The 20984-nt window shown below is 41.9% G+C and overlaps 1 protein-coding gene across 1 annotated transcript; it reads right to left on the bottom strand.

Annotated features, from left to right (window-relative positions):
- Nucleotides 1-8280: 8280 nt before the first annotated feature.
- Nucleotides 8281-9333, bottom strand: LOC131198266 (protein FAM171A1-like). The gene has a single exon (XM_058182754.1). It carries the CDS (start codon nt 9331-9333, stop codon nt 8281-8283), a length of 1053 nt encoding a protein of 350 aa, XP_058038737.1.
- Between the last annotated feature and the right edge of the window lie 11651 nt (nt 9334-20984).

Here is a 20984-nt window from a genome sequence, read left to right as displayed (position 1 = left end):
AAAAAAATAGAGTTCCTTCTTTTTTTTCCCCTGAAAAATGCACCTGAGACTTTGTAGAATTGTAAACCACAAGTTTGCCGATCATAAAAGTGCTTTCCTCTGTAACATGAGAAATATTTTTCATCTAATGCTAAATGGTACTGGAAAGCTTTGCCCTTTCCTTGACCTTTGACTACTGGCTTCTGATGGATTCATAGCTCCTGCTCTGCCTGGTTAGCTGAGAACTAGGGCTTTACGTTACTTCATGGATTCTACAGTTGTCAGCTAACATCCTGCCATACTGTTTACTGCCTGTCAAGCATCAGATGTTTAAAATTCTGCCAATCTTAAGTGGTGGGCTGCAGTGGTATACCAACTTTAGGCCAAGAAAGATGATGGAGAATGGAAAGTCACCATCATGATGACCAGGGGTGAAATCCAGCAGGTTCTGACAGGTTCTGGATAACTAGTAGCAGAAATTTTGAGTAGTTCAGAGAACCAGCAAATGCCATGTCTGGCTGGCCCCAGAGTGGGGTGAGAATGGAGATTTTGCAATAGCCTTCCCCTGCCACACCCACCAAGCCACACCACACTCACCAAGCCACGCCCACAGAACCTGTAGTAAAAAAACCGATTTCACCACTGATGATGACATTATAGAAGGGCAAAATAAGAATGGCATGCAAGGTGTTTTTTTAATATTAGTTCCAGTGGCATTATGCTCTCAAGCATTACTTTCCAATTTTTAGTAAAAAAAAAGTCTTATTTAGTAAATAAGACTTATTTTTCAGAATAAGATAAAGATCCTTTGAAGAAACAGCCTAAACTTGACTTTCCATTAAACAAGTAGTTTACTAAATTCTCACATAAGATTTCTATATAGCTAGTTCAGGCAATTCTTGTGATGAGATACACATTTTCATTTTTTTTGGTATAGGCCCTTAAAAATACTGGAATATTTAAAGTTCAGAAGAGGCTCTCCAAGCAGGCAGCCTTAGCAAAGCAAGAGCAAGAGCACAAGAGCTATAGTTGATAAAGATGAATCAGGGTGATGATTTGTGAAGGCCAATGGTGAGAAACACAGGGGCCGGAGGCCGTTCCTCTCCAAAGTTTTGGTTGTTTCAGGTTGCCATCTTTAAAGTTCTGAATACAGTGTCTGTAGATATTTTCAGTCATCCAGTTGCCTCTTGGAAAACACCTTTGGGACAGTCTGAATAGAAAACAATTCCAACAATTATGGGAAAGATTGCTTATATTTTACCAGAAGTGACATATCGCTAGTCTTAGGTAATGTATGTGTGTGTGTGTATGCACGCAAGCACATGCATCAGCATGGGAAAGAAAATCAGATATGTACTGCAGCAGTATCTCTTATGTGCAATGTTGCTTGTATGAAAGAGAATTTTTGTTCTGCATTTCTAATTTTAGTAGAATCTCATCTATCCTTTTAACTTGGTATGCACCAGTGATGGGTTTCAAATTTTTTTACTATCTGTTCTGTGGGTGTGGCTTGGTGGGCGTGGCATGGCTTGGTGGGTGTGGCTTGAGCGTGGCAAGGGAAGGATACTGTAAAATCTCCATTCCACCCAATTTCAGAGGAAAGATACTGTAAAATACCCATTTCCTCCTGATCAGCTGGGACTTGGGAGGCAGAGAATAGATGGGGGCGGGGCCAGTCAGAATTTTTACTACCAGTTCTCCGAACTGCTCAAAATTTCCACTACCAGAACTGGTCAGAACCTGCTGAAACCCACCTCTGATATGCACAGCTTCCTTCAGGCTAAAGAACATATTTAGCTTTTAAGTATTGCATTTCTTTTCCAAAATGGATGGGACCAACACAAAGATTCAATATTTCATTTATATTAAAATAAGAACTTATGTTTTTCTACTCTTCATTGTCTTTAGATGCATTTTTATGGTTCTAAAAATCCCTGTGATTTTAGAACCTCAATATCTGTTCAATGATTTGTTACTATATACCTGTATTCTAAAATGACCTTATCCCTTTCTCTGCTGGAAAAAAAGCATATATTGCAAATTATTGTTTGTGACAGTATTAATAATGGAATCTGTCTTGAATTTCTGTGAGCCTGGAGGCAGCATATATAAAAGGGCTGGGAAGTGGCTCACCAGGCTAATGTAGCCTGTTATTAACACACAGCTGCCTGCAATTACAATTAATGCAGGCTCGAGTCCCACCAGGCCCAAGGTTGACTCAGTTTTCCATCCTTTATAAGGTAGGTAAAATGAGGACCCAGATTGTTGGGGGGGCAATAAGTTGACTTTGTATATAAATATACAAATAGAATGAGACTATTGCCTTACACAATGTAAGCCGCCCTGAGTCTTCGGAGAAGGGTGGGATATAAATTCCAAAAAAAACAAAAAACAAAAAAACCCCAAGAAAATTAAATACTAATAAATTCTTTAGTCTCTAAATTCAGTATTTTGGAAAATGGAGCCTTTTTATCACCAGTCTTCCATACTTATTTTATTATCAGGGGTTGCCACAAAGAAGGGGGAGTCAAACTATTCTCCAAAGCACTTGGGGGTAGAACAAGAAGCAATGGGTGGAAACTAATCAAGGAGAGATGCAACTTAGAACTAAGGATAAATTTCCTGACAGAGAACAGTTAATCAGTAGAACAACTTGCCTCCAGAAGTTGTAAATGCTTCAACACTGGAAATTTTTAAGAAAATTTTGGATAACCATTTGTCTGAAATGGTGTAGGGTTTCTTGCCTAAGCAGCAGGTTGGACTAGAAGAGCTCCAAGGTCCCTTCCAACTCTGTTATTATTATTATTATTCAATGACATGAAACATATCCCACAATTTCTCTATCCAAATATGAATGACTTAAATTAGGATCATGGTTTTTTATTTTTACCCCACCTTTATTATTATTTTCAAAAAAACTCAAGATGGCAAATATTATCTATTTATTATTTATTTCTATCCCATCTTTATTATTTTAAGAAATAACTCAAGACAGCTTCAACATAGCCAACATATCCTCTAATTTTCTCCAAACCTACGAGGTGGTTTGGGCTGAAAGTGATTGACTGGCCCAAAGGCAGGTAGTTTCTCATGCCCAAGGCAAGACTAGAACTCAGGGTCTCCTGGTTTTTAGCTTGATGCCTTAACTAAACTGGTACCTGTTTTATTCATGAAAAGTGCTCCATTTGCATACTGTAATTACATTCTCCTTGCCAATGGCTTCATTTCAAATAATAGTCCATGAAAGTACAACGGAGCAGATGTCACTGTTTACTGAGCAGTAACCTTGGCCTATGGTGGCTATGAGGAGGATTGCCAAGAGGCTATCAAAAAGTATGGAGTCTCAGTTAATTGCAACTACAGTGGTCCCTGCCAGCAGCTGAGTCAAAAAGGCAACCTAGAAGCAGTCAAATGCTCCCTGGAGAAGGAGCCATGGGCTGGTGTGAAAAAAAAAGCAGCCAGTTTGGATTTGCAGTGTTTATGATGTTATAGGCATTTATATCACTCAGTCCATAAAAGTTCAAAAGTATTTGCTTTGTGATTAACAGCCATCTATGGATCTAGGCAAGGAAACTGGGAGTTTATTCTCAGTGGAACCATTCCCTCTAGCTACCAGGAATTATTTCTGTCTGGCTTTGTTTTTCTTATGCACCCATTAAAAAGGATTTTCAGTCTTTTTCTTTCTCCTATTTTTTTTCACCTGCCACAAAATTTGGATTTTGCTATAAAGTGGAATCAAATGGATTACTCCTCTCCCCCCACTTTTTTAAAGAGGAAGATCAGTTCCCTGTTTTTTCAGTCCAGTCCAGTCCTGCTGATCTTGCAGATTTCAGTATCAAAAACTATCAAAATTCTCTGCGCCTCCTGCTCATCTATTTTCAGCTTTTTGTATCATCTTCTCTAATGAAAAGAAGAGCACCCATTCATTTTGATTTTGGGTCTAATAAAGTTTTAAGACCTAAAACAGAATGTGAATATAATTTAACCATGCTTGGATGATGGTTCATGTTTATTTATATACTACTATTTATTTATGAGGACGCGGTGGCTCAGGGGGTAGGATGTTGAGCTTGTCGATCGAAAGGTCGGCAGCTCAGCGGTTCGAATCCCTAGTGCAACAGGGTGAGCTCCCATTACTTGTCCCAGCTTCTGCCAACCTAGCAGTTTCAAAAGCACGTAAAAATGCAAGTAGAAAAAATAGGGATCACCTTTGGTGGGAAGGTAACAGCGTTCCATGCGCCTTTGGGGTTGAGTCATGCCGGCCACATGACCATGGAAACGTCTTCAGACAGCGCTGGCTCTTTGGCTTTGAAACAGAGATGAGCACCGCCCCCTAGAGTTGGCAACAACTAGCACGTAAGTGCAAGGAGAACCTTTACCTTTACCTATTTATTTATGCTGCCTTTGCTCAGTGCTGTCCATTGGGATGTGATCTATATTTTTTAAATCCTCACCGCCACCTGGGAGGTGGATCGGCCTGAAAAGCGATATCAGTCAGCCAAGAACTAGTAGAGGCAGTGTAGTGTAGGGGCTAATGAGTTGGATTGGCAAAAAGGTGATTTGGTTTCTGGTCCACTCTTAGCCATGGAGCTCTCTGGATGACTTTTGGGCCATCCACTCTCATTTGTTCCTTGTGCCTCACAGGATGGTGGAAAAGGGGGGAAATTGGGGGAGTGTCCTGTGTATACCACTTTGAGCAATGAACTCAGGCCATATAGCTGGTTGTTGATGTGAATACTGTCCAGAATGAACAGTAATTTAATCTTGGATGAGTCTGTGTAAAAGCTGCTGATTAGTGCAAAAGAGTTCAGGAGTTCCAGAATGAAGCATCCAAAGAAGGTCTTGCTGCCTAAATGAACCACTAGTGGCAGAAACAAGACCTCCTTTTCCCTTTGCAAGCCTAAGAATGAGGTACGTTGCCTGGACAGCATTCAGGAAAGTGGCTGTGGAGAAAATCTAAGGATACTCCTGTCTCAAGGACAGTCTCCAAAAGTTTCCTCTTTTGGTGCTGTAAATATCCACCTACCTTGAGAAAAGGCTCAAACAACGTGACATCTCTGGCCAGAAAAAAACACTGTCTTTGTGCCAATTCCTAAGTAAATTGGGGTGGGGTTGTGGTGGGGGCAACATTAGCCCACTTGACAAGACGGCAACATCACAGGCAGCAGAAGCTAATGGGGATAGGAAGCCAGGACTACAAATCTAGGAAAGCAGATACAGTTCTGTTTTGCATATGGAATTCCTGGAAGTCCACTGAAGTTCTTATTTTGAGAAAAACATTACTAGTCCCTACTAAATATAGTGAGGAGATAGAGCACTGTAAAGTATTCAAAATGGACATCTGCAGCAGATTCTCCTGTTCTCTTGAAGCAGAACAAAAGCACTAACCTGACATTATTTACTATAAGATTTCTATTAATTGCTGTAGATTAACCCCCACTGTGATTGATCAGGATGTATTAAAACTGTAATAGCAAACCTATGGCACGCGTGCCAGAGGTGGCACGCAAAGCCCTCTCTGTGGGCACACGTATCATCACCAGCTGCTCTTCTTGTTTCCAGCATGCAAATACACACTGGCCAGCTGACCTTCATGCATGCCGGAAACCCAGAAACCCGAAGACCAGCTGGCTGGCACGCATGCGTGCGCTGGAAACCAGAAGACCAGCTGGCCAGCATGCACCGGAAGTCAGAAGACCAGGTGGTCTTCGGGTTTCTGGGGCTATGGTGCGCACGCGTGTTCCAATTTGGGCACTCGATGCTGAAAAGGTTCACCATCACTGTGTTAAACCCTTTAAAAAGAGCATAAGTTCCAAGGAATAAAGAGGGCCAAGAATTTTGATTGGTTGTAGCCTGACACGCAGCATCAATTTAGGGACAGCCTTTCCTTTAATGGTTGATTCACATCTGGAGATCACAGTGACAGCAATCATCATACAATGGTTTTCTCAATGTTTTGGTTATCATTAACATCTGCATTGGGAGTTAGTTTGGTTTAATGGTTAAGGAAGCAGGCTAGAAACCAAGAGATCATGAATTTTACTCCTACCTTTGGCACAAAGCCTGCCATGTGACCTTGGGCCAGTCACTTTCTCTTGGTCCTAAGGAGGAGGCAATGGCAAAACACTACTGAAAACTCTTGCTAAGAAAACTGCAGGGACAATTGAATGGAAGAAAAAATAACAACATTGGGAGACACATTTAAAATAAACTCATAGATCATGGCATCACTGTGATTTACTGGTAGTGCTGCTGTATGCATACATAGAGAAAATGGGAAAGAATGCTTCTGATATTTGTGGGTATGCCGCAATAGTATAAAGTGCAAGGACTGGTTGTAAATGAAGACTACTTGTAGTATATTTCCTTTGCGAGGGTTTTACTCTTGTGACTCATGAGTTCCAATCAGAGCAAAGAATTAAGTGTGATTACAATCCAGCAAACTGCTTTTGTCAGCTGACAGGGGTTCCCTGACTAATATTGCAGGCACCTTTGTAGAGGGTAGTTGCAGATTTTTTTTCTGTTTTAGGAGAAACCAACTACAATAAGAGAAAATTATTGGCACATGTGCTAGATGGAAGAAAGTTTGATTCTTCCTCCATCTCTTTTGCTTTTAAATTCTTACATAGACAATGTGCTAAACCTACCCACAAAATAGTATATCTAATGAAATTTCTTTTAGTGGTTACTTTCTACTTTGGAACAGGAACAGATAGTCCTTGACTTATGACCACAATTGCTGTCATAAATGTGTGTCAGTTGTCGAACATTTGAATGTTGACCATGTGACCATGGAGATGCTGCAATGATTGTAAGTGTGAAAAATGGTCCTAAGTCACTTTTTCAGTGCCGTTGTCACTTTGAAAGGTCACGAAATGAATTGTTGTAAATCAAGGACTTCATCTACTTCAAGACAAAGAATAGTGTTTTGCAACCAGGAAAGTTGAAAATGTTAATTTGTGGAAAATTGCAGTAAAAGGTAGGGACAATCAAATATCAAAGATAATTAATCATACAATTTCCTACCTTGCATTGTATAATTATTAATTCATTCTATAAATTCATGTAATCATATTTATTCTATGAATATTTATCACAGGACTTAGACAAATACAACTCTCACTTATTATATACTCAGTATTTCATTTCTTAATAAAGAAACGTGATTTCAAAGAGGAATTCGAAAAAATCATGAGTGTTCAAAAACTTTATTTTTGAATTATAATTTTTGGATAAGCAGTTTATAAAGAGAAATTAAACAGAAATTTATCTGGCACTTTTGGATAGATTATAACAACTCTGCCTGATATTTCTAGACCCATTCAGTCCACTTGCTTGATCCAAAATCCATGTCATTTCAAACCATATACATCATATATACAATCAGTGAAACTATTTTGGTTTTTCAAAAATAATCTACTCTTGCTAAGTAGAATCCACAGTACAGACCAAAATTAGTGAATATACTGTTTTGAAAAAAAAAATCATTCAGCAGAGACATTTGATAGCATGCAAATTAAAGAACAGATATGGTGTCAGATTTTTTTTTCTGTTAAAAAATCTGATTATTCAAGGAGCTTGCAAAAAAAGAAACTGTTCATTGTTCCTGTAAAATAGGCACTTAGAATGGGAACTGAAGGAATCAAAGCTGATTTTAAAAAATCGGTTTGGTTTCCCAAAAGTCTTTTCAGATACCAAAAAAAGCTTGTCAAGTTTCATGTTAAAAAAAAGTGGTTAGGTAGATTATAGTAAAGGTAGACAACATTTTGGAACTACCTTGTAAATAGGTAAGGTCAAAGTAAAGATTCCTCTGGCACATTTGTGCTAGCTGTTCTCAACTAATGTAAATAATGTAGATAAGTACATTAAAGCAAAAATAAAATTACTAAAAAGCAGTAATGCATAGCTATCCTTTAAAATAATGCATATCTGTAGATGTCAAGTTTTGAAATCTACTTAACATCATTATGATACATTTGAATTAAGAAAAAAGAAATAATAATAAAGTTTTTTATACAGATCCCATCGCAGAAAAATATGAGGTTATAATCTGCCATTCCACATGTCAAAATATCTAAGTGTCCTTGATGGATAATATCAAATAAATGGAATTCAAAGTCACATTTTCATACAGACCTTGCAAAACAACTAGGTGAGTTTACACAAAAATTATCTTGAATATCTTGACTAGCTTTTCATTTGCCACTCACCCAAAAGATTACTTCATCTTTTTTTCTTCTGTTAATAAAAAAAAAAAGCAATTATATATTCTCTTGGCAAAAATATCTAACATATTTCAGGTTACTTCAGATTGAATGCCATGACTGGTCTTTCCTCTCGCTTTTGCCAAGGAGTCTTTTCACCTTCCACTTCCTGATTGGGTTCATTGACATCATTACCATCACAATCTTCTTCATGGTGTCCGGTGATTCCTACACTTCTCTTTGTTTCTTCCTGCAGGCTGGGCAATTGGCCACCACTTCTGCTTGTCCCTCCCTCCAACACACATCTTGGAGTATTATTTTCAGGACTACAAGCTGCAGCTCCACATTCACTGCCACTTTGGTCCACTTCATCCGAATCTTTCTGCACTTGCTGTTTTCGCTCATTCATGTCATCTCCAGAATCCAGGCCGCTGTTGTTGATTCCATTCCTTCCAGTTGTTTGAATATCAATGTAAGAATGTCTAACATGAACACTGGAATGCCCATCCAAAGAAACAAACCATTTTTGAGGATGAGGTAAAGGCTTTCTTCCACCTACCTCTGTTGGACCTTTCTTACTAAGAAACTCATCACTGAGGGTTAGTGGAATAGGTGCTGATTCAGACATCACAACATGCTGTGGTTTCCAGTCACCTGTACCAGCTTCTTGCAAATGTGGCTGGGATACTGCTTGAGCAGCCAGGTGAAATGGCTGCATCTGTTGTTGAGAATGTGGCCTGGATAATTCAACTTGGAATCTTGCTTGTTCTTGATTCTCAACTAAAGAGCGGTTTAACATTGCACTCAAACTGCGTCTATAGTCTTCTTTGTCTGGAGAACCATTCCCTTCTGTCTCTTCTTGAGACTTCCTTTGGTTTATAAAAGATGTTTCCATACTCTCTAAAGACAGGTGGCTTTGGTCATTCTCATTACCAGAAAGCGATTCCTCTCTGAAACTAAATTCCTGTGAGGTGCTACTACTAACATGTTGGAGCACAGGGGTCTGCATTTCTGCTTGTCCTATAGAACATCCTTTGTTTTCATGAACATCTACCACCACTATTTCCTCATTGCCAGAGGATTTTGGGTACCTATTGCCATCGGGACATTCTGATTCAGATCCGGAAGCTTCTAAAGTGAGATAGGACATAGAAGTTGGTTTATTCTTCTTAGCTCCTCTGAGTCTTGAGGATAACCGTAATCTTTTAAATAATTGACGGGGCTTCATACACTTTCTCCTAATATTAAAAAAAGGAATAGAAAAATAATTCATTTTAAAGAGACTTGCAGCAAAAGAACGGTCTAGTGAATACTTAGGTATTCAAACACCTATACTCTTTTCCAATTATCATAAACCTGGCTGCCCAAGATAGATGAGTGGAAGTTATGGGAATTGTGGTCCACTGTAAGTGGAGCGTGCTAAGGTAAAGAAAGCTATCGAAAGTCGCAAGAGGCTTAAGCAAATTAACATCTGCTGATTTTATTTTGCAACTAAAACTAAATATTCTGTGGCTTGATCCTCCATAGAAATTATTTTTTTTGCCACCCTTTCTATTTTTATTTTTTATTTTTGACTTTTTCAACACTGGTTTTTCAAGCATACCAACATCTACTTATTTTTCTGTTTACCTTCAAAAACTTATTTCAATTGTAGAGATCAATACTGAAACTCATGAAATGAAAAAAGAGATACTGTAATAAAAAACAATACAGTAGAAGCAGATATAACAGAGGAAAGTCACCCTTATAATTCTTTCTGTTAAAATCATTTGTAGCAGGTAATATAGAACTTCAACAATAAGCTAGTTTTACTGAAAGAAATTTAGGAAAGAAAGAAAAAAAATTGTTACTATTCTTGATTTAACTGTTTTGTTTCAGCAAATGTCATGGAGATGTGGGCAGCTCACATAAAATCTTCAGGGAGCCTGTTTACACTAGTAAGTAGAATCCAAAGATATTCATTCAGTTATGGAAATTATGAATCCATGGAAGGCTTGCTAAAATGTATTTATACAAAAGAAAGATCAGATAGAAAATAATTTGGTCTCTTTTCCTTCCATTTATATCTTTTATGACGACCCACTCTACAAATATAGTTAACTATAAAAATGAGACATTTTACCTGAAATAGTGAATAAGGAAGCACAACAGAACAAGTAGTATAAAAACTACCACTCCAATGATTTCCAAAATAAGCATCTTCTGATCAATATTGATGTTCTTCGTTACATATTGACCTATAAGATGGGGGGTGGGGAGAGAATTAAAATTCTGAGGACAGGTAAGTCCAAGCTTTCTAACCCATTTTAGGGTATATTTAGTTATAGGCTAGCTCTCACTTTGACAAACAACCCCTTGCAGCAGAGTATCATCTGATGTGCCCTGATCCACTTCTAGCAGTATTCTCTGATGGGATCAAGCAACAGCCTTGATTACACAGGTTTCCAAACCTGGGGGATGCCACTGATTTGAATTACTCAGAATATCCCAGAACATGCCTGTACTAAGAACACTGTTAATAAGGACACCGTTAGATAACCTGGATCCAAGCCATGAAGTGCTTTAAAGGTGACAACCAGAATTGCACTTGGAAGTAAATCAGCAACCAGTGTACTTCCCGCAGGAGAGGTGATACATGTGCACAAGTCTCCACAAAACTATGCAGGCTGCTGCCTTTTGAACCAACTGGAGCTTCTGAATGCTTTTCAGGGGCAGCCTCATCTGGAGCAAGTTACAATAGTCAAGACAGGAGGTAATTTAAACTTAATGTTAACCACTTCAATCTTGATTGCAGAAAATATGACTTCTGTAACAGAGTTATTAATACTTGAAACACACTACCTGACTCTGTGGTCTCTTCTCAAAATCCCCAAAGCTTTAACCAAAAACTATCTACTATTGACCTCACCCCATTCCTAAGAGGTCTGTAAGGGGCGTGCATAAGAGCACAAACGTGCCTATCATTCTTGTCCTATTGTTTCCTTTCATTATATCCAATTAATATAGTTATTATATACTTATGTTTAGATATATGCTTATATATTATATAGTTATTTTCATGCTTATGCTTATATATACTGTTGTGACAAAATAAATAAATAAATAAATTAGGGAATGAGTGACCATGAATAGGGATTGTTGGTCCAGGAAAGGGTGTAACTGGCACATAACCTACAGTTGCACAAAGGCCCTCCTGGCCACGACTGCCACCTGCTCTTCAAGCGGAAGTTGTGAGTCCAGGAGAACCTCCAGATTGCGCACAGTTCTGTTTGGGGCAGAGCCACTCCATCCAAGACCAAAGGTGGCAATTCCCCATGGGCCAAAGATCCCTAAACCCAGAGCCACTCGGTCTTGCAAAGATTCAGTTTCAACCTGTTGCTCCCCATCCAGCCCCAACATCCTCCAGGCACTGTGAGAGGGACGTCACAGCATCATTTAACTCACCAGAGGCTGAGATATACAGCTGAGTATCATCAGCATATGGATGATATCTCAGTCCATAGTGACGGATGATCTCACCCAAAAGCTTCATGTAGATATTGAATAGGAGCCGAGAGTACCAAGCCCTGCAAAACCCCACAAAGCAGTGGGATGGATCTCTCACCTCCTATTAACACTGACTAAGAGCAGCCACAGAGGAAGGAAGTGAACCAGGATAGCACAAAGCCCTGACCCCTGAAGCCGCTCCAAAGGATATCATGATGAATGATATCAAAAGCCACTGAGAGGTCAAGTAGAGCAAGGATGGATGCCCTACCCCCATCCCACTCCCACCAGAGATTGCCAAAAAGAGTGACTAATGCTGTTTCTGTCCCATATACAGGTCTGATCTTGACTGGTAGGGAATAGATAATCTGTTTCATCTAGAAACCTCTGGAGCTGCAGCACAAACATCTTCTCAACCACCTTCCCCAAAAGGGAAAATTGGAGATAAGTCAGAAATTATCCAGCAGGGTTGAATCCAGCAATGGGTTCCTGAGAAGAGGACAGACCACAGCCTCCTTAAAGTGCTTGGGGACTATCCCTCCTGTAGGGAAGCATTAATCACTGCCAGAGGCCATCTGCCTGTCATCTCTCAAGAAGCTTTCACAAGCCAGGAGGTCTAAAACACAGGTGCTTGCATGCATACTCCCAAGGATCATGCCCATTTCCTCAGGAGCAATAGAGTCAAACTGTTCCCAGATAACAGGGCAAAAAACTGCCTCACCACGGCAGCATTTAACTGGGACTGGAGTCGCATGATTTTTGTCTTCCAGAAAATCTGCAAATTCCTCAGCGCCCTCCCTTCAGGTGGACCTCAGTCTCCTCCTTCCCCAGAAGGAGACAGTTCACCTTAAAGAGGATCACTGGTCGATTATTTACAGATGCAATTAGTGCGGAGAAGTATTTACACTTCACTGCACGAATCACCACAAGGTAGGCCTTAATAACAGCTCCTACCCGTGTTTGATTGAGTTCATCCCTTATCTTCTGCCAGTGGTGCTGTAGATGTCTCTTCGTTCATTTCATCCCTCTCAGTTCCTCTGTATATCATGGAGGACAAAGAGCTGTTCTGGTGAGGAGAGGTCACATGGGTGCAATCTTATCCAGAGCCTCAATCACCTTCCTATTCTAAATAGTGACTTAGAGCTCAGATGGACTGTGCAACAGATCTGCAGTTATAACCCCCAGTTCCTTCTGGAATCCATCTGGGTCCAGTAGTCAACAGGAGGCCAATATAATAGGTCCTGTCTCCCTGCGGGAATAGGGTTGGTAAAGTTCTTGAGAAATTCTATAGTGAAACTTCTTTGTACTTGTCCAAAGCCATATATTTATATTGGAGCAAATAAAAGATCAGTCTTACCTGAATTTGTGGGTGACATGGCTGAAACCCAATATCCCAGCTGGGAGGCAATATAGGTCTAGGTCAATCTATTTCCTTTTTGTTCAACGATGCCTAAACTGCTTTTCAAACAAGTCCCTGTAAACATATAAAGGAACTCGTAAAATAAAATAAAATAGAAGAGAATTAGAAATGAAGCTGCTTAACTGTTACAGAATAAATGGATCATGAATTTCAGAGGCAGAAGCTCGGTAAGTTATAGCCATCGCCTATAAATTAAATGCTAGTAGTTTTATTTACTGACCACCAGTGGGTGCCACAGTGAAGAATTTGAAACAAGGGGAAAAGAAAAAGGCATCTTGGATGCCTTTAATTTTTTTTTGCTTTGGAATCAAAAAGTTTTATTTTACAGATGTTTCAGTTCTTAAAACATCAACCCCACAAAGCATTTTTATCTTATACAGCTATTCTCTTGGATGTACAATATCAAGAAGGTAGCATTATCCATTCCTTCCATCTCCTGATTTCATTAATAAGTCAGACCAATGATACCTATATAATTCCTTGAATTTCCTCCTGTTAAAATCTAGGATGATATATATTATTATCGCTATGCTTATTTTAAAATATGTCAGAAAATGGATTTAAATATATGAAGAGAACAAATGGGGAGAGGATGTACTTGATGTACTTAAATAATAAAACACTGTATATCTCCACCAGATAGTTTTGTTTGAACAACCATGTTAACATAACATAATAACAAAGTTGGAAGGGACCTTGGAGGTCTTCTAGTCCAACCCCCTGCCCAGGCAGGAAACTCTACACTATTTCAGACAAATGGTCATCCAACATTTTCTTAAAAATTTCCAGTGTTGGAGCATTCACAACTTCTGCAGGCAAGTTGTTCCACTTATTGATTGTTCTAACTGTCAGGAAATTTCTCCTTAGTTTTAAGTTGCTTCTCTCCTTGATTATTTCCACCCATTGCTCCTTGTTCTACTCTCAGGTGCTTTGGAGAATAGTTTGACTCCCTCTTCTTTGTGGCAACCCCTGAGATATTGGAACACTGCTATCATGTCTCCCCTAGTCCTTCTTTTTATTAAACTAGACATACCCAGTTCCTGCAACCGTTCTTCATATGTTTTAGCCTCCAGTCCCCTAATCATCTTTGTTGCTCTTCTCTGCACTCTTTCTAGAGCCTCAGCATTTTTTTTACATCGTGGCGACCAAAACTGAATGCAGTATTCCAAGTGTGGCCTTATCAAGGCATTATAAAATGGCACTAACACTTCACATGATCTTGATTCTATTCCTCTGTTTATGCAGCCCAGAACTGTGTTGGCTTTTTTAGCAGCTGCTGCACACTGCTGGCTCATATCTAAATGGTTGTCCACTAGGACTCCAATATCCCTCTCACAGTTACTACTATTGAGCAAGGTACCACATATCCGGTACTTGTGCATTTTGTTTTTTTTGGCCTAAATGTAGAACCTTACTTTTTTCACTCTTGAATTTCATTTTGTTAGTTAGCGCCAAAATGAAATTCAACAGTGAAAAAAGTAAGGTTGCCGGGTGGCTTAGTAACATAATGTTGATTGAGAACCAATCGATTTAAGTTTCAGACAATGGAACTTCAGATCCAGAGGATTTTACCCAGAACAACTGAATGGATGATAATTTGGCTTCAAAATGAGATAAGAGGCCATCCTACTTCCCTGTTGTGTTCCAAATATCAATAGTAAAATACTTTGCTTAAAAAGTGATGTAATGGTTTGGGGGCTGAAGCAAGAGACAATATCCTGCAGAGGAAACTCCCTGCTCTCCTTAAGGAGGAAATGCCATTCTTATTTCAAAAAGAGGTGTACTGGTAACACAGGTCTGACTTGAAGAACTGAGAAGGAGAAGACGAGCTAAATGCTGCAGGAGATCCATGTATGCTAAAAATATGAATATTTCAGATCTTCAGATCAATGTCCCTTACTACATAAATCATCAGACAAGTAGCTTACTTACAATGCCCTCCCTAAAGATACCATACAAACAGCTAACACACTTGTAATGTATCTTTAAATGTTTTGGCGGGAAACAAGCACGTTGCTGATTGGTTGAAGCCGCCGGTTAAACTGTATATAAGGAGAGGTTTTTCCCCAGCCCGGTTGCTGGGTTCACCATATATTAAAGAGCTGTTGTCACTACCCTGGTCTCCAGCCTCGTTACTGCCCAAACTTAACACTGGCGACGAGGATGGGATTTCGAGGTTAAGAGCACCAGGAACGAGCTGAACGCACGAAAGAACCGAACCCAGCAAACTCAGGGCGGAAACGCAGCGATGGCCAGCTACACTCCGCCCGCGCCGTTTGACCCATCCAGGGAGAAATGGGGAACGTACATGACCCGTTTCGAGAGCTTCCTCGAGGCAAACGAACTGCAAGGAGTTCCAGACAACCGCAAAAGGGCGTATTTCCTGAGCCACTGCGGTCCCGAGGTCATCGACATCGCGGAAGCCCTGGCAGAGCCAACGCCGGTACAATCGGTATCGTGGCAAACTCTGCAAAATCTATTAAAAAACCATTTCGCGCCAACACCGTCCAAATATGTACGGCGTTTTGAATTTGGAGAGCGCAGACAGCAAGAGGGCGAATCCATCAGCGATTACATGGCCGCCCTGAGGAAAGCCTCCAAGGATTGTGGGTACTGAGACTTGGATGAGGAGCTGTTAGAGCAACTCATCCGTGGGGTCAGAGACATTCGTTTGCGGAGGCGGCTGCTATCAAAAAGCAATCTAACGCTGGCAAACGCTCTGGACGAAGCCAGAGCTCATGAGATGTCCACCCAAGCGGCGGAAACCCTACAAAAGCCACTTACGCCAACGGCGAGCACAAAATCAACCCCGGTCCACAACGAAGAAATCCAGACCGAATCAGACGGCGAGAATGAGGAAGGAGTTTGTCTCACCGGGAGAAGGGGAAAAGAAGACCGGGATGAATGCGGAAGTTGCGGAGGGCAACACCAGCGTCAACAATGCAAGTTCAAAGACGCTACATGTCGGCGGTGCGAGAAGAAGGGGCACCTGGCTCAAGTCTGTCGAGCACCCCAACCTTCCCGCCGGAAATTCAAACCAACCAATCAGAGCGCGGGATCGGCTAGGCGACCCGTGATTGGTCAAAACAAAAAGGGCGCGAATTCAAATCGAACGACCGTGATAGTAGGTCGTGCAGCAACCCGCGTAGAGAAGAAAATCTTCACAAAACCGAAAATCGAAGGAGTGCCGTGCCGACTAGAAGTGGACACAGGGTCAGCGATCACAATCATGTCCTGGGACACTTTTGCGAAAGCTTTGCCGAAAATCGCCAAACGCAAACTGCAAACACAGCGGCTAAGAGTTCACGACTACCAAGGGAATCGCATCCCTGTTCGAGGGACCACCTCCGTCCGCGTCGAGTACGGACCACACAAGAAGACCCTGCCCATCACGATAGTCGAAGGGACCCTGCCAAGTTTGTTGGGACTAGACTGGTTCCGTGCGTTGGGCATGGGAGTGACTGGCATCTACAGAAATGACTTTAACCTAAAGGACACACTCATGGACGAATTCGAAGATGTTTTCAAGGACTGCCTGGGCAAGTACAAGGGGACCCCTATTTCCTTCAATTTAGACCCCCAGGTAGCCCCCATACGGTTAAAAGCAAGGAGGGTCCCTTTTGCCCTTAAACCCAAGATTGACAGGGAGATAGACAAGCTCATCAGTCAGGGGATACTGGTGCCAGTCGATCATGCAAAGTGGGAGACGCCAATCGTCACCCCAGTGAAACCAGATGGGTCAGTTAGAATCTGCGCTGACTACAAGGCAACGTTAAACAAAGCCTTGCAAAAAAGCGCTTACCCGGTCCCCGTGGTGCAACACTTGCTGCACTCGCTGGGGCAAGGGCACGTTTTTGCCAAATTAGATTTGGCCCAAGCCTATCAACAACTGCCTGTAGACGCCAACACAGCCGAAGCCCAGACAATTGTGACTCACAGAGGTGCTTTCAAGTGTACCCGGTTACAGTTTGGGGTGAGTGTGGCACCTGGTCTATTTCAAAATTTAATGGAGCGACTTCTGCAAGGGCTCCCGGGGGTAGTCCCCTATTTTGATGATGTATTGGTATCAGCCGAAAATTTAGAAGAATTGGGGGAGCGTTTGAGAAAAGTTTTGGGCATTTTCCGGTCAGCCGGTCTAAAGGTTAAAGTGAACAAATGCCAAATAGGGGTAGAATCTGTAGAGTTCTTGGGCTACAGAATAGACAAGGAAGGAATCCACCCCACTGAGAGCAAGGTCAAGGCAATAAGAAAGGCTCCAGCGCCCAAAAACAAAACAGAGCTACAGGCATTCCTGGGTCTAGTGAATTTTTACGCGGTCTTTTTGAAAAATAAGGCAACCGTTGCCGAGCCGCTACATAAGTTACTGGGAAAGAATACTGTTTGGTCTTGGGGGAAGACGGAAGCTAGGGCTTTCGAGGCAGTAAAAAACCTACTCTCGAGCGATAGCTTACTGATCCAGTATCATAGCACGATGCCATTGGTATTAGTTTGCGATGCTTCCCCTTACGGAGTGGGTGCTGTGCTCAGCCACAGACTTCCAAATGGCACAGAAGCCCCAATAGCCTTCTACTCCAGAACGATGTCCTCGACAGAGAGGAACTATAGTCAGCTGGATAAGGAAGCTCTAGCTATAGTTTCAGGAGTAAAAAAGTTTCACGAATACGTCTTTGGGAGAGACTTTGAAATTGTTACAGACCATAGACCACTGTTAGGGTTACTGGCTGGCGATCGCCCAACGCCTGTGGCACTTTCGCCCCGATTGACCCGATGGACTATCTTTTTAGCCGCATACTCCTATAAACTGCGGCATCGGCCAGGAAAAGAGTTGGGGCATGCGGACACATTAAGCAGATGCCCGCTACCAGGGGCGATCGAGGACCCCACTCCGGGGATGCCCATACTGTTAATTGACTCTCTGGACTCTGGCCCAGTCACGTCAAAGGAGGTGGCTCGGGCGTCATACCGGGACATTATTTTGAGAACTGTACTTGGTTGGGTACAAAGAGGGTGGCCCGCTGCGCCGGGCGAGCGTTTTAAAGAGTTTGTAAAGAAACGTGGGGAACTTTCGGCTCAAGGGGGGTGCCTGCTATGGGGGGATTGAGTGGTGATCACAGAGAAATTGAGGAAAAGGGTGTTGGATCTCCTCCACGAGGGTCACCCAGGGATTGTAAGGATGAAGGGTCTAGCGAGAAGCTATGTGTGGTGGCCCTTAATGGACTCGGAAATTGCTGAAAGGGTAGGGAAATGCCAGGCCTGCCAGGAGTCCAGACCGCTGCCCCCAACGGCCCCGGTTCGGGAATGGGAGAGACCCCAAGGGCCCTGGTCGAGAATCCACATTGATTTTGCCGGCCCCTTCCATGGCCAAACCTTCCTGGTAGTAGTCGATGCCTACTCCAAATGGCTGGAAATCATTCTCATGAGATCCATGACAGCCGAGGCCGTGATCTCAGTCCTAAGGCACCTATTTGTAACCCATGGGTTGCCCGACACGTTAGTATCCGATAACGGCCCGCAATTCACGGCGACCCAGTTTGAGGAGTACTTGGCAGAAGAGGGCATCCGGCATGCCCTCTCGGCGCCTTGCCACCCTGCGACGAATGGCCTTGCAGAGCGTTTCGTCCGGAGCGCAAAAGAGGCATTGTCCAGACTCAAGCCAGGCGACTGGCAAACAAAAATCGATGTTTTCCTGGCCGTCCAACACAGAACCCCCTGTGTCACAACCGGCAGAAGCCCAGCAGAATTATTAATGGGCCGAAAGCTCAGGTGCCCACTAGACCGTTTAAATCCAAACTATACACCGGAGGGTTACAAGGGGGGACTCGAAAAAACAAGAGGGATGGAAATAGGCGACCGAGTGTGGGCACACAACTATGGTGAAGGCCCTATCTGGGTAGCAGGAAAAATCCTAAACATAACAGGTCCAAAATCATACTTGGTGGAGTTAAGGGCGGCCGAGTATGGAGGCGCCACATAGACCAAATAAGAAAACGCATAGCGAACAATCCGAATTAGACGAAACAGGCCCTGACTATACAATGTTTGAATCCACAGCTGACTCTAACCCGGGAAAATCGCAGGACTTATCTGAGTTCCCGGAGGTCCAGCGACGCCAACAGGTTCCATTAGAAAACAGCAGGGACGACTCTGCAAATAATCCAGGGCCGGATGGCCTAGAGGAGGAGCTGAGAGGAGCAAACAGCCCCTCCGGTCAGCTCGACCCACTCCCAGGGAATGAACTGCGCAGGTCCGAAAGAGTCAGGAGACGCCCAGTCTATTTGCGTGATTACGTTGAAAAATAATATGTAAATATCATGTAAATATTGGTAAAGTGTTTTCTGGGAGGGAAGGAGTGTAATGTATCTTTAAATGTTTTGGCGGGAAACAAGCACGTTGCTGATTGGTTGAAGCCGCCGGTTAAACTGTATATAAGGAGAGGTTTTTCCCCAGCCCGGTTGCTGGGTTCACCATATATTAAAGAGCTGTTGTCACTACCCTGGTCTCCAGCCTCGTTACTGCCCAAACTTAACAACACTTATTGGAGATAAGCAGATACCAAAGATAATATGGGCATGAGACTACCGAAGGAACTCTCAAAGAAATTCTGTTGCTTTTGCTACATATTTTTGGAATTAAGAATTGGGCTTCCTATTTTCCTAAAATAGTAAGGAAGATCTCCCAAGGATATGCTCATAATTGCCAGAAAAAGTTTCAGCAAAACTAAAGAAAAAGCAGTTGGGGTAAAATGTGGAGAACAACAAGATAGGAAAAGATAAAGCCTCTCTATGAAGAACAGATCGTTCCTTTAAAAAAAATACTTTATTTTGATTTTAAAAGCACAAATAGTACAAACAACACATAGATGCACAGGATAGAACTCAGCTAAAATTTAGCAACATCTCTATTTTGACAAAATAAAATTCCTTCACTGATTGTGAGTTATGCCACATTGAGTTAGAAGTCAAAAGCAGATAAGCCTGTCTTCTTTAATTATTGCAATCTGAGAGGAGACATGAATTTTTCTAAAATCCCTTATGCTTTGTAGGCCCACTGCATTTTGCAGCCTTCCTCAACCTAATGTCTTCCACATGTGTTGAATCTGCATCTCCCAGAATTCCCAGCCACCTAAAGAATGCCAGTGGGTCAGTGATAATTACAGCCCCTACACATCTGGGGGACATCAGCTGCTCCTGTAATCTAGGAGAGAGGCTTTGCCACTATTAGCAGAGTGAGGGGCTGACTGCCAGAGACATACACTGAGGACTGCAAGCAGTGTGAGAGAACAAAATTGTGTCTGAACAGAACCTACACTGCACTTTATAAATCAGATAGAAAGGATATTGCCTCATTATCAATGTCTATCTAAGACAATTAAAAATGTATGTTAAAATGTTAAAAGATATGTAATGCCCTAAAACCACCCACCTGCAGAGTTGTTATCACTCGTAGACCCTCACCCATTGAATTGGCAGTCAGGTCTAGACATTCCTTCTAAAGAGGATGAGGCACCTCACCTTTGAGGGTGAGACATTCCAAAGGGCAGGAGCAACAACAGAGAAGGCTCTCTTCCTGGGTCCTGCTAATCAAAACTTTAATGGATGAGATCCACAAATACCTTTCCTGCCTACTCAGGTGGGATGGGTCAATGAATGCACAGTTAAATATTGGGGATTATATTGACCCACAGTCATAAGTTTTCCCAGACTTAGGCATACCTGTGCTGATATAGACAATACTTCTGCTGAAACCAAGCAATGTGCCACACACACACATTTGGAGATGGCATGGAAAAGCAAATGCACAAAATCTTCCAGAGGATACAATTGCTCCAGTGTTTTGATATGAACGTTCACTTTGTCTTATGAACAATACTACAGTCAACTTTCTTTGGACACTGA

Source organism: Ahaetulla prasina, chromosome 4, assembly GCF_028640845.1.
Source record: "Ahaetulla prasina isolate Xishuangbanna chromosome 4, ASM2864084v1, whole genome shotgun sequence".
NCBI lineage: Eukaryota > Metazoa > Chordata > Lepidosauria > Squamata > Colubridae > Ahaetulla > Ahaetulla prasina.
Note: the sequence above shows the minus strand (reverse complement) of the source record. Positions and strands in the feature narration are given on the sequence as shown.